A 13,704-nucleotide genomic window follows, 5' to 3' on the forward strand; every position below is an offset into this window, starting at 1 on the left:
GGTTGGGTGTAGGATACAGTGTGGGTCATGTGTTGATGGATACCAGGTTGCCAGGTTATATTTTGTTGGTAGGACTTGTAGGCGGGCCTTGATGGTGAAGATGAGGATGTCCTCACCACACACACACACACACGCCCTAATCAGGAGAGATCAGACATCATCTGGCTCCCTGCGTAGTATCGAAGGCTAAAAGTCACCTACTTCAACTGGAATTGGTGTTACTACTTCACCAAAGCAAAATACGAGGAGACTGGGTGTATCACATGGACTTGTTACATATTATGCCTGAAGACTCTTAATACTGCAAAAGAAGCACTTATGGGACACTAAGAGGTAAGGATCCCTCCAACAGCATTTACACAGGAAAATAAAATATATTTTCACAGATCGTTTAATGACTATATATAGACAGCCATAAGCCATGGCACAGATAATTTAATGACTATATATATAGGTATAGATTTGATTGTCAGAGGGGGAGGCAAGGTCTGGCCCAAAGGTTGCTCTGCCTGGTCATGTGACACAGCTTGTTTATATGCCCTGAAATGTCACTCTGATCTGTTGCCTATTGGACATTCATACAAGGCTAGATTTCAAGACATCTCATGCTCAGTATTATATTTAACATTAACTGACGTCCATCACAGATGAAGTCACTTCAAAGCTATGGAAATTCTCCACAGGCGTTTTGCAGAATCTCCATCCAATCAGACCTGTCTAAAAATATATTTCACTACAGTTTCAAAAGACACTCAAACAGACTCAAAATCAAACAGTTAATGTTGCACCCCTTGTGGATTTTCAAGTATTCAAAATGTAGTTAAGTTGTATACAGTATGCCCAATGTCAACATCAGTTACACTTCAACAGGTTCTATGAATGTTGTTCTGCTGCTTAGTTACTGCAAGCATTCATCAATCATCACACAAGAACAGAACTCTGTTGAGAGAGAGATTCCTGAGATTCCATGAGATTAAATCTGGCTCATATTGTTTTTGAGCTTGTAGAATAATGTTCACAAATGTTCTGAGACTTATAGCTGTGCAGTATATCACCATATTTGAATGTGTGTGGGGGGGAAACATGAATAATTCAAATGTGTATATGTGTGGGGAATAAATTCAAATGTTTGAATGCATAGACATGTTAGTAGCCATAAATTTGGATTGCATAAGAAAATATTTCTCAAAATGAAATACCATGATCCTAGACTCCAGCCAGGTACGTTATTGGGAGGGTTTACTATGCTCTCATAGATACACTCAGTCATGTTACTTCCGGTAATGTGTGTGTGTGCGTGGCCGTGGGGGGAAACGGCCCCTCCCCCAGGTACGCACATTCTTTTTTTTTGCTATATGTTGAATGAATGAATGAGCTTTATTTGTCATTGTCACAAAACAAGTTTTAAGAACAACGATGTTTACTGTGAAATAACTGTGCACACCACACACAAAATTTGAAATATGTTTTACTGAGAAATATCTGTGCAATATCTGACTCAAAGCCTCTTTCACATTGAACGGTAAATAACTGTGCAATACCTGATACCCGATTGTTTATACATATTAAATATTATTTACACATTATATACATATATACTGTACATACATTCCTTTCAAATACATGTATTCAAAATAGATGCTTTTTCATACACTTATTATTGCATTGAATATAGTAGTTAATGTTTAATTAGTGGCCGGGCCAGCGAAGCGGCAGGGCCACTTATTGTATTTGCCTGTATTATTCTTCTTCTCCCGGGAAGTTCGACTTCCCATACATGAAAACTAACCAAACTTTGCACAAAGGTCCAGTCCCATGCCAAACGTCTTTGATGCAAATTTGGCACCAATAGTCCTAACAGCGTCACTACAGCGACCGCCTAAAGTTTCAAACTTTGAAAATTCATTAAAAATCAGGCATACGTGCTACAGCTTTGCAACTTTCACCGAAATGTGGGCCCAAATGAGGAGAAACCTTTGTACAATGCAACCTATGGCCAATTATAAAAATGGCTCTCTCAAATCAAGCAATCTGATTGGCTCACAGCACAGAGGTTCCCAAACTTAACCTCTTAAATATTCCCTTTCACATGACAATATATCACACTGTGAGACAAAAGAGGCGTAAGGGGGTAAAATTGTCCAGCTGCATCATCCCCTCTTTTACTCTTCCTCTCTAGCAAAGGAACTGAATCTCTACACCTTGGCAGAATGGACAGGTTTGTATCAAAGAAAAGCAAACCAAGCAGCCAGTAGTGACGTAGGCAAGATGGATGCCAAGCAGAAGAGAGCCGACTCTCCAAGCTGTCTTTCTATGAAGAGTGACAGTTCAAGGAACCGGCCTCCAGATTTCAGCCAGGAACCTGATACACAAGAGGACTGGTATGATTTATAATTTCTCTTCTCTTCTGTCACTATTATCCCCCATCAATATATGCACTTAAAAGAAGTAGACCGAATGGAGAATGAACAATCAGGATTCATAAATTCGGGCAAGGCACATAGTTACAAAGTAAGGCAAAGGCAAGGCACATTTAAATATAGAACATTTCATACACACAACAGTAATTCCAAGTGCTGACATATTCACCACTCCCTAGTAAACGGAGCTGAGATGTGACTTTCTCTGACACACCAACGCTTCTTTTTTTATGATGCTAGCTACATGCAATAGCATGTCATATTAGAGTACTGTGTGTAGAGAGTACTCACTATTCATAACTTATATCCCTCCAGGAGTAGTCCTCCTTGTGCTGAGACAGAGAGGATGAATGCCAACCTTCAAGAAAGAGACAAGTCCCCGAAGAGTCACAGGTCAATGAGCCCTCCCCTGGCCCTTGAACCTGGCACTATTGAAGACAGGAAAAATTTGTAAGTTGGCTTTTCTGCTCCTGCGCTGTGTTCCTTGAACTCAACTATGTTTACATTATTAATGGCTGAATAGAGAAGTAAAGACTGTAAAGCAGTGAGCTAGCTCTTTAGATTTGGTACATATGCTAGTAATTGAAAAAAATTGACTTTGACTTTTTGACTATATTAGCATAGGTAACGCCCCCTAAACACTATATAAGGGCAGGCGTTGAGCTGTGTGCAAATACTCTGGCACATGGCAAATAATAATAATCAAAATTTATATCTAAATTTTGTCACAAATTTGTATTCATCTGATCTTAACGCTTATGGTTTATGCCTATAATGGCATGATTTTTTAAATGTAAATTTACCAGTTTTTACATTGTACTATGATTGTTTTACTCTTTCTGTGAAGCACCTTGAGATTTTGTTGTATTTTAAAGTCTGCTCTACAAATAAAATGCATTATTATTATTATTATTATTATTATTATTATTATTATTATTATTATTATTATTATTATTGTTATTGCATCTGCAAGCCCATGAAGCAAGCGAGACCTTGAGTGCAAACCAACGAGGCATTGTAGAAATGAGCACTGCCAGTTCAACGGGCGAGGCAGCGAGGGACGCTAGAAAGAAAGGAGCACGCTCACTTTCTAGTTATTATTAATTGGGATGAATGGCCCAAAGTATTTCTTTAGTAGGATGTAATAATCCAATCATTATAATTACTCATAAAACATTAACCCCCGAGACGCCAGCTCAAACGACATTAACCCCCAAGGCGCCAGCTCATACGATACTTTGCTTCTTGCAATACACAAGGCCCAATGTGTCTAGCCTGGGTAAACCCATCCCCCACGTGACCTGCTCTCAGACCTGTTCTCAGTCACTAGTGTCAGTCACTCAGTCAGTATGTGACTGGGAACTGAGAGAGCAGGTCACGTGGGGGCTGGGTTTACCTAGGCTACAATGTGTCCAAGACTTTACATGTTGTGTTATTTTGTTTATTTTTTCTGTTATTGTAATGTGTTTTGCTTCTAAATGATTGTTTATATAGGTATGGGAGTGATTAGTTTAGATTAAAAAAAACATTGAATCATATGTTGCATTAAGTGAAATCTCTTTTCTGTGTGCAGGAATGTGAGATCTCATGGAACACAATTGGCTGTTGGAGGGGCACGAGCAAAAATGGTATGATAAAGCCTCTGGCTTATATAATTTATATTATTTACCAGAGGTGGGGACTCAAGTCAGATTCAAGTCACAATTTGAATTGCTTGAGACCTGACTTGATGCATGAAGAGAAGACTTGAGACTTGGTTCTGATGCCTTGAGACTTTGACTTGTACTTTGATGACTTAAAAAGTTTCTAAAGTCTTGACTTGAGTTGAGTAAATTACTTTAATTGAAAATTATGAGATTTGTTCCACCAGATGACTGAATTAAATTTTTTCATGATTTGTATGGAATAATCATATTGAAGTTGTAACTGAAATCAAACTCATGATGCTCTTACCAAGTTTTGATCCTATTAAAATTATATTGATAGATATTTATTTTTCTTTGTGATATGAAATTGGTGCACTACTTCCGATTTGTTCTGACTTCAATTGGTGTTCTATATTTAGATGTGAGACTTGACATTAATGACATCCTATAATAATAATGTGACAGTTATGCCATTGTGCCTAACTTTGGACTTGAGCAAAGTTGAATTGGTCACACCCTATTGTCACACCTCTGGTAATTACTAATTGGGTAGCAATGAGCAGGACATGATTTATCATGTTAATAATGTATCTTGTTATGTAACAATGATCAGACTGATAATACTGACAATATTACTGTTATGAATGCATAAAGATTTATTTTCCTTTGATTTTTACCACTGGGTGTGCAGAGAGGAAATGACCTTGATGAATTCCCGCTAAGGCTTGAAGACTGGACCAAGGAGCATGTGAAAGACTGGCTAATCATTAGACTTCGAGTACCAGATCGAATTGCACAGAAACTCTATGACGAAGAGACGTCAGGAGCTTGCTTGGTCTCCTTTGAGAAACAAGACCTGTTAGAGTTTGGTGTGCCACTAGCACCGGCAATCCAAATCATACGACAAGTTGAGAAGTTGAGGAGGCAATCCGAGACAATTGCGGGAAGTGTGAGGATGCCCGAAAGTGATTATGAAATCAGGGCGGGTGAGCACAGGGCAAGCACAGAGAGGTGGGAGTTATCAGGAAATTGTGAAACTGTGTCTTCAGACTCTGGTATTGAAAGTCTAAGCTCCACAATGTTGTTATTACAGACAATGAGAAATAAAATAAAATCTGTAATAGACGAAAAGACAATAGATGGCAAGAGATTACATACAGAAAAGACTGAAGACACATCTCTACACCTGAATAGGCCAATATGTCTGGCCCGGCCCTTTGACAAAAGTGACCCATCCTTCATTTACACACAAAATGACATTCTTCCTCCTGTTGCTGGTCAAAGCAATCTCCTTGACCCTGTTCATGAGTATCAGCTCCTGCCAAACATAAAGGAGGCCAGTGAAAGAGAAATCCTTTACGAATTCACAAAAGAGCTATTTTGTTTTGCTGCAAGCTGCATGAATTCACGCACCAATGGTACTATTCATTTTGGAGTGAATAACCAGGAAGGACAGGGATATGGTCAGGTAATTGGGCACAATGTCACCTCCTTCACTAAATATAATGAGGCATTTGAATCATGTCTGAGGGAGCACTTTGAAGAACACAGAATTGTTGCCAGAGCATGCATCAGACCACCTCAATTCTTCCAAGTTCAATGTCAAGATGGAACAACTTCAGACAAATGTGTGATTGAGGTTGATGTAGTTCCAACATATGCAGAGACACAAGAGAAAGTTTTCTATACTTTCTTAAATATTGCATCAACACAGAAGGAGCATCAGTGCAAAACTGAATGTCTGTTTGTCCGGGATGGCCCGAGGGCAATCAACATTTTAGCAGATTCTAATCTCCGGATACTCCACGAGAAGATGAAAAGTATGATTGAAGAAGTAAAATGTTGGGCATCAACACGCAAGTTAGCAGAGGAGAGGGATGGAAAGCACCTCACTCATGGCCACCAGGGCCAAAGGCTCAAACAAATGATAACTCGTGGAAGAGACACATTCACACAAGTCATTGTTGTTACCAACAAATGTCATTCAAGCCAACTGGAGCACGTGGGTTTTCTGAAAGACATGAATGTGCTTGCAGTACTTGAGTTTGACCCAGAGTCTGATGTCGATGGAACATGCAGTTTTTTCCGAAAGGATCACATAGCTAATCTGCACTACCCACGGATGTACAACATCACCCAGGACAGTGTATCAACTGTCATTGGAAAGCTGAATCTGTTTAAGCAAACAAGTTGGATCTTCTGCAATGGACGGGTGAATGAGGAGAGTGAGATGGACAAACCATTAACAACTAATGAATGGCTGCAGAAACGCTCTGGAGATATCAACAACATGATTTCATTTCTCTGCAATCCAGATCTGCTTTCTAAGGATGGACTGCTGGTGGTCTTCATCCTTCACTCAGCCATCACTGACATCTCAAGCCCTATTATAGAGACCTTCTGTGCAATTTATCGCACATTAGAGGGCGATGACAATATGCTTTGCATATGCAAAGACTCTATCGTGTTCAGCCAATGGAAGCAAATCATAGAGACTCGCTGTAAAGTGGACATCACCAGTAAATGCATCTATGAACTGAGTCTCAACTAAATCAATAGTACCATCCAAAAGCTGAAAGAGGCTCAAACACGGTCTTCTAGGAGATACCTGCCATCCTCAGGCTCAAGCTCAGTCCTCCTGACAAAAAAAGATGAGGAGCTGATGACTGTTCTGGACATATTAAGTAAAAATGAATGTGAGAACACAGAAATTGAAACAATGGAGTCTTTCCAGGAGTTCAAGAAGAAAACAGAGGAGGACTTTTACAGAGGAGGACAAGTTACATGGTGGAACTTTTACCTTTCGGAGAGGCCAGGCTGCCTGCCGTTCATCAAACGAGAAAAATACAATGAGCTGTATGATCTGATCACTCCCGTAGAGGGCTACACAACCCCCTGTGTCATGATTAACCTTTTTCATCGCCCAGGTTGTGGGGGAACAACTCTAGCAATGCATGTTCTTTGGAGCTTGAGGAGAAAGTTCAGATGTGCTGTTGTGAAAAACAACATGGCAGCGAATAGTGAAATTGCAATCCAAGTCACACACCTGCTGACTTGTGGCAAACAGAAGCAGTCAGCCTGCACACCTGTTCTCCTCTTGGTGGACAACTGGGATGATATAGAAGACCTAAAGCAGTGCATCCTGAGTGTGGGGAGTGAAAGAAAGCGGCATAATATAATGGTAATCATACTGAACTGTGAGAGAGCCCATTTCCCGGATGAGAGTACCAGGAATAGCCGGATTGCAAACGTCTTCATCACTAACAATCTGTCCCAGAAAGAGCAGAGGTTGTTTTCTGAGAAACTAAGACAACTCAAGATTTTCCATGAAGAAGCTGAGACGTTCTATGCTTTCATGATCATGACCAAAAATTTCAGTGAGAGCTACATCACGAATCTGGTGAGCAACATTGTTAAAGATCTGGACACCACTACCAAACAAGGAAAGCTGTTCTCCTTCTTAGCTTTGCTGAACACTTACGTCAATGGATCCTACATGTCACTCTCTCTGTGTGAAGACTTAGTGGGTATAAGGGATGCCCTGTGGAAGACAGAAACGTTCAAAGAAGAAATGAACCCGTATTCCACACTGCTGATCAATTTCATTGTTGAAGAGCATGGCACATATCAAGCAGTACGGTTCTTACACCCAATGATTGCCAAGAACTGTCTTGACATCCTTACCCAAATACACAAACTCTCTCTGGCTGAGATAACAATCAACCTGTTGCACTGTGAGCGTCTCTACAAATCATGCATGGGAAAGGATATCCTGGTCCAAAACATCCAAAGTATGTTGATCACACGTCACAGGAAAGAACAGGGAGATGAGAAAGACACATTCTTCTCTCCTTTGATTGAGAATATACATGAGGACAAAATCAAAGAAGTCTTAGAAAGAGCAATAGTCAGATTTGACAAAAGTGCAACATTGCCACAAGCATTGGCACGACACTTCTACCTGAAAGAGAACAACTTTAAATCTGCCCTCCAGTGGGCCAGGGATGCACAAGGGAAAAATTCTAAAAGTTCCTACATTGCAGACACAGTCGGGCAGATGTACAAGAGCCAGCTCATCCAGCTCAAAAATGAAATTGAGCAGTCTAAGGATCTCACCCCTGAAGCACTTGACACTTGCATAAAATTAGCATCCAATGCTATAAATGCATTCAGGAAGTCACAGGACCTAGCCAAGAAGGATGAACCAATAGATCCATTAGATGTGCACAGCAGAAAGAGACACAGTTCCTTCAATACATCAGGCTATGTAGGAGATACAGAAGTCATGATGATCATTTTTGATGTGATTCAACACATCCCTCTTTTCAGTGTCAGTGACAGACATAAGAAGGATACAATGCTACAATTCCTCAAAGGTAACCTCCCAGTGATCAAGTTTCATGAAATCAGCAACACAACCAATAACCAGTTTGTCACTGTCCTTGCAGACCACGTGGGGTTTCTGGTCTCTCTGAAGCCAAGGCTGAAGGAAATTTTCAGCTTCTTTGAGGAATACTTCACATACCTAAAGGCTAGGTCATTGGAGAGGGGAACAGCAGATGACATAAACAAACGCAGGGTGTCAGGGTACTTTAGAAAGTATGTACGTGTATTCTGTATTTCAGAAGAGGAGAAGGCATCTGAAAAAGCCAACAACCCCAAGCTGAGTCTAAGTCAGGAGATAGCAGATCAGAGGAACTATCTGGAATTAAAACGAGCTGACTCATTTGCTGGGCTCCTGCAGTGTTTGAGTGACAAAACTGGAGTGGAAATGGAGTACATTCTGAATAAATGGCAGTTTGTATTTGACAACTCTAGGAGCATGTCAGACACGGTCAACTTCATCTTAGCAAACATTATTCTTCACAGCATCAAGCCCACCTCCAAATTGCTGAAAAAATATGAAGAGTTGGTCTACCTTCTCAATGAGGAGTTGCAGAATGAGGGGACCCAATCAAAATATACAGAGCTGTACTACCTCTCTATGCTGCTCATGTGGCCTACAAAAGACCACAAGCTTGAAAACTCAGCAACATACAAAAATTTCAATCTTTATGTTACATCAGCCAAGAAGTCATTTCATCGACGCTTCTCTCACATGTTTCCAGCAAGAAGTGCCATTGCTCACTTCTACCTTGGGAAATCCAGTGGACTGAAGCGAATTGTTTCAAAGGGGAAGCTTGATCAAGCCTCTGCCAGTGACTCAACTGGCCAACCACGTAAACTGCACCATCTCTGGCAGAGTGGTGCAGTATGGAAAGAGCCAAAGGTCCAAAGTATGCTGCTACGGGTTAAAGGACAATCAGAAAATGGCGACATTTATGTTCATTATGGCGGCAGCCTTAAAATGCTTGTGCGTCCCGTTTACCTGGGCGGTGTACGCACTGGTTACAGCCAGGAGGAGGTGTCCTTCTACCTTGGATTCAGCATGGAAGGTCCTGTGGCCTATGATATTAGGTATGAAAATGATCCATGAGCACATTTCATTACTGCAGATGTAAACAGTGGTTTACATGCACTGACATAGAGGATGGACAGAAGACTTTAACGTTGAAGTAAATAGCATGCAAATAAACCACTAAAGGGAGGGTATCAAATAGTGCTGATCTTCAACAATAATCGGGCATAAATACAGACTGGACCGAAATGAAAAAGAGGCTTAAAAAAAGGCAGATTACCAGAAAGAAATTCAAAATTCATAATAGCCTCTCTCCCGGCCACCAGACACCCAGGCCAGCCCCCCTACCACCACCCAACCACTACCCAGCCCAGGTGCATCTCTCCCGGCTCCGCACACCCAGGGCAGCCCCCCTACCACCACCCATCCACTACCCAGGCTAAGAGTATCATTAAATTTAATAAAATACCACAATATACCAAAAAGAGATGTGGTGGGTAGTGGAACACACTGGCATGTTTATCTTGTTGCCATAGTTACAGGTAGCCTACTGGTGTAGAATTGCCTGGGATGTAAACATTGGATGGAAATGGAGTGTCACAAGTAGACTTTTCAGTCTGAGGCTAGGTGCAGAAGCCTTGAAATTCATTACCAGATGTATTCAAACGTCTGGACCCAGCCAGGAAAATACATTACTCCACTGCTTGGAGTACTATACATGACATGTATGACATGACATTGCTCCTGTTTGCAAGGCTGAAGTAGCTGTAATGTTGCTGTTGCTGTCATTGATGTTACTGCTGCTGTAACACCAGAATTTCCCTCTGGGGATAAATAAAGTACTCTATCTATCTAATGTAGTAGTATCTGACATCAGTTGCCTATATGCCTATAAGTAATATGTTTTAATTTCATTTTATTTGTATTGGATTTTATTTTATTTTTTACTTGTACAAGCACCTTGTAACCTTGTTAAGAAAGGTGCTATTCAAATAACATTAATTATTATTCGATTTTTAAGAAACAGGCCAAAAAAGGGAATTGTATGTTGCTGTTTTGTTGTTTTTAACAGACTACCAGCAAACTCTCACTTATTCACGAATCTGAATTTGAGCACTGGTCACAATGACTAAAAGATTATTTTAGGTGGTATGGCTATGGGGAAGACTCTTGAAAATCATGACCACATTATGCCAAACTGCTTTAAATTTTCTATTTACTTATTAGTAATTATATTAACAATTGACTGTTTACAAGATTATGTTTTATGTAACAAGACATGTAACAACTACATGTTAATGTTTATGTTAATGTTTTTAAGTTAATGTTTATGTTAATGTTTTTAAGTTAATGTTAATGTAACAACAACAAATGTTTCTGTTTCAAATTAAGGTTCTGGATAACCATACATTTATGCAATTCATTTTGTAATCAACCGTCATTCTGCTAGATGTAATGCAAAATAATGGCAGACTTGTTGCACTTTTTCATGCACTACACCTGATCTTAAGGAAAACACTTGTGGGTTTGAATGCAGCAGTTCTTCACATACACCTCAATGTCAGGGAACACCCCAGGGAACACCCCCCCCCCCCCCATCCCAATTACAATTGCTGAAATAGCCCTATTACCAATTATTATTCAGTGAGATCTGATTACAGTATTGCTGCATGCATTTTTTGGTATTAAGTCAAGACGTATCTGTACCTGAATCATAGTCTTCCTTATGAAAGTTTGTTGCATATTTTCAATAGCATCAAAGTTATACAATGTGTCTATTTGATGTAACATTAATATTTGAACTGATGATGAATCTATTGATGCCAAGCCTTAATATATTAAAATCTAACTGCTAATGAAGGAAATTGAATGTCTTTCTTTATCAAATATGGAAAGTTCCAATACTGTGGTGATAACACACAAGCATCTCAAATTTATATTCTGAAAACCTGAGCAGATAATTATTAATTAAACATGGAAATAAAGTAGCTATAATGTGGAATGTTTTTTTACAATGTCCCATAGGTGTCAGAATTATCCACCATAACTTCTCTGAAAACATGCAGTTAAGTTAAAATCTGGCTTTTTGATGCTCTGTCAGGTCTTCAACTAGCACGCTGAGACTAGCAACCCTACTGGATCGGCTATCATCCCATTAACCTTACTGTAGGTAGTAACTAATAAAGTTAATGGGGATCCATTTAAACAAACAAATAAATAGGCTACTATTGGCTTGGCTGAGCATGTCATTATCTTCGGTGGCTGGCTACTTAGCATGCTAGATTATCTAAATTACTGATTTGGCTGGTCACTTTTTTCTTTTGTATTTTGATTGTAGTCAAATGCAGCACGTTACCGCCCCCAACTGTAGATGAATGGGATTTATCTAGATTCTTCTATTTAAAAACATATTTCTCCTCTGTTTAAGTTAAAGACCTCATTACATTTAGGCCTACATGTAAACCTCCTACCAAATCACGCATTATATTTAAACCTACACCATTAGTTTACCCAGTCAAACCCAGCTGGTAGGTTGCCATTTCCTTTTCTGTGCATTATGAATATGAATGTATAGTCCAAATGATAATATCTGAGAAAGCTCTGGTAGGCCTACAGCAGGGTTCAACTGATAATATCTGAGAAAGATCTGGTAGGCCTACAGCAGGGTTCAACTGATAATATCTGAGAAAGATCTGGTAGGCCTACAGCATGGTTCAACTGATAATGGCTGGGTTTCCCAAAAGCTTCTTTGCGCTAAGAAGCTAATTTAACCCTTCTTAAGGGCCCCTTAAGAAGCAAACGCGTTTCCCAATTGCTTCTTTACGAAGGCATGCGTTTCCCAAAAGCTTCTTAGCGCTAAGAAGCTTCTTTGACCCTTCTTAAGGCTCCCGTAAGAAGCCAACGAAGCCAACGTGTTTCCCGATTGCTTCTTAGCCTAAAATTATCTTCCAATTATCTTCCGTTAAGAAGGCTGCGTTTCCCAAAAGCTTCTTAGCGCTAAGATGATCTTTCGTTAAGAAGGTTTTGTAAGAAGGGTCTGGGGCATTCTTAACACCTTCTTAACTCATTCAGTGCCAGCCACTTTTGGAGAACGGATGCTCCCAGTGCCAGAGTTTTCAGAGCGTTTTCAGTGATTTCTCGAGGCCCACAGAATATTGTGTGATATTACTATGTAAACACCGAACACGCACAAGAACGAGCTGGCTCTATTGTATCATCAGCAAAAAAAAGTTTATTGATACCATTTTCCGTTCTTTAGTTATGAGCCGGAGAAGATAGGTTGTTTTCAGCGTTTTCAGGCTTTTCAAATTATTAGCTGAGATAATCCGCCTTTTGTGAAATGCAGCATTTCAAGCACATTCACTGAGTCTGAAGATAATATTTTCTGATGTAGTGACGTAGTTGTTGTGTGATGCCCTGCGTGCACCACCCCCCTCCCCCCCTCCCCCCGTAAACTCCTCCCCACACTGCACACAGCCTCACGCAACCATTATATTTTCGGAGTGTGCGTTTGTGTGCTGCTGTCGGCTCTCAGCGCCACAGCAGGGAAGAGCCAACCCGGATTGCTGAATGGTTTGGCGTCAGGGGCTGCTTTCCTGGCTGCTAATCGGTTGGAGAAACTATACAGACAGACAGACAGACAGACAGGGACAGAGGGGCTCAGTTGTGAGCGCGGATTGACTCCTGTTCGGAGCCAATGTCAGCTCCCGCGACAGAGCAAATGGCTCTGGGAGCATGCATCGGGTTGTCTTTGATCCACGGCTTTTAGGCTGTTTCTCGGACCTGTCTCTAATCTGGACTGCACCGAGCAAGCACTGTCGCCACCTAATGAGTCCGTAAAATAGGTTATACACCTCCAATAGCTACTATAGTTGTACAGGAGCTGCGGAAGGCTTTGATCGACGTCCCACCGTCAAAAAACGCATTGGACGTCGAAGGACGTCCGTGGCATTCTACGTCACTATTTAATTGGACGTCGAAGGACGTCCATGGCATTCAATGAGTTAATGACAAAACACTGGCAGATCCAGCCGCGTCAGGCAAAAGCATACTTGTGTCCACTGTTCCTCTTGTGTTTTTCCCTTTTTCCTTTCTTTCATGCACCCTTTAGTGTTTAAAATTGGGGAACACTTGAAAATCTCCCCTCTATGTATGGTTACTTGTGTTTTAAATGTTTTACCGTAGGCCATATTCCTCTAATCAGAATGGATTCCTTTTATAATGTTGTGGATTTATATAG

General features: G+C 40.5%; 2 protein-coding genes across 2 annotated transcripts in view; both read left to right on the forward strand.

Annotated features, from left to right (window-relative positions):
• Positions 1–13,704, forward strand: part of LOC310785898 (cytochrome P450 2J2-like) — a gene marked incomplete at both ends in the record, with an annotated part of 35,188 nt that overhangs the window by 13,188 nt on the left and 8,296 nt on the right. The window lies entirely within an intron of this gene.
• On the forward strand, positions 2,269–9,542 carry LOC310786940 (sterile alpha motif domain-containing protein 9-like; the record flags this gene model as incomplete). Its single annotated transcript, XM_083648281.1, is given in 6 exon segments — positions 2,269–2,381; positions 2,736–2,870; positions 3,994–3,997; positions 4,758–5,077; positions 5,261–6,614; positions 6,618–9,542. Coding segments are annotated over 6 exon segments (4,851 nt in total).

Source organism: Poromitra crassiceps, assembly GCF_964638095.1.
Source record: "Poromitra crassiceps genome assembly, chromosome: 12".
In the NCBI taxonomy this organism is placed as follows: Eukaryota; Metazoa; Chordata; class Actinopteri; order Beryciformes; family Melamphaidae; genus Poromitra; species Poromitra crassiceps.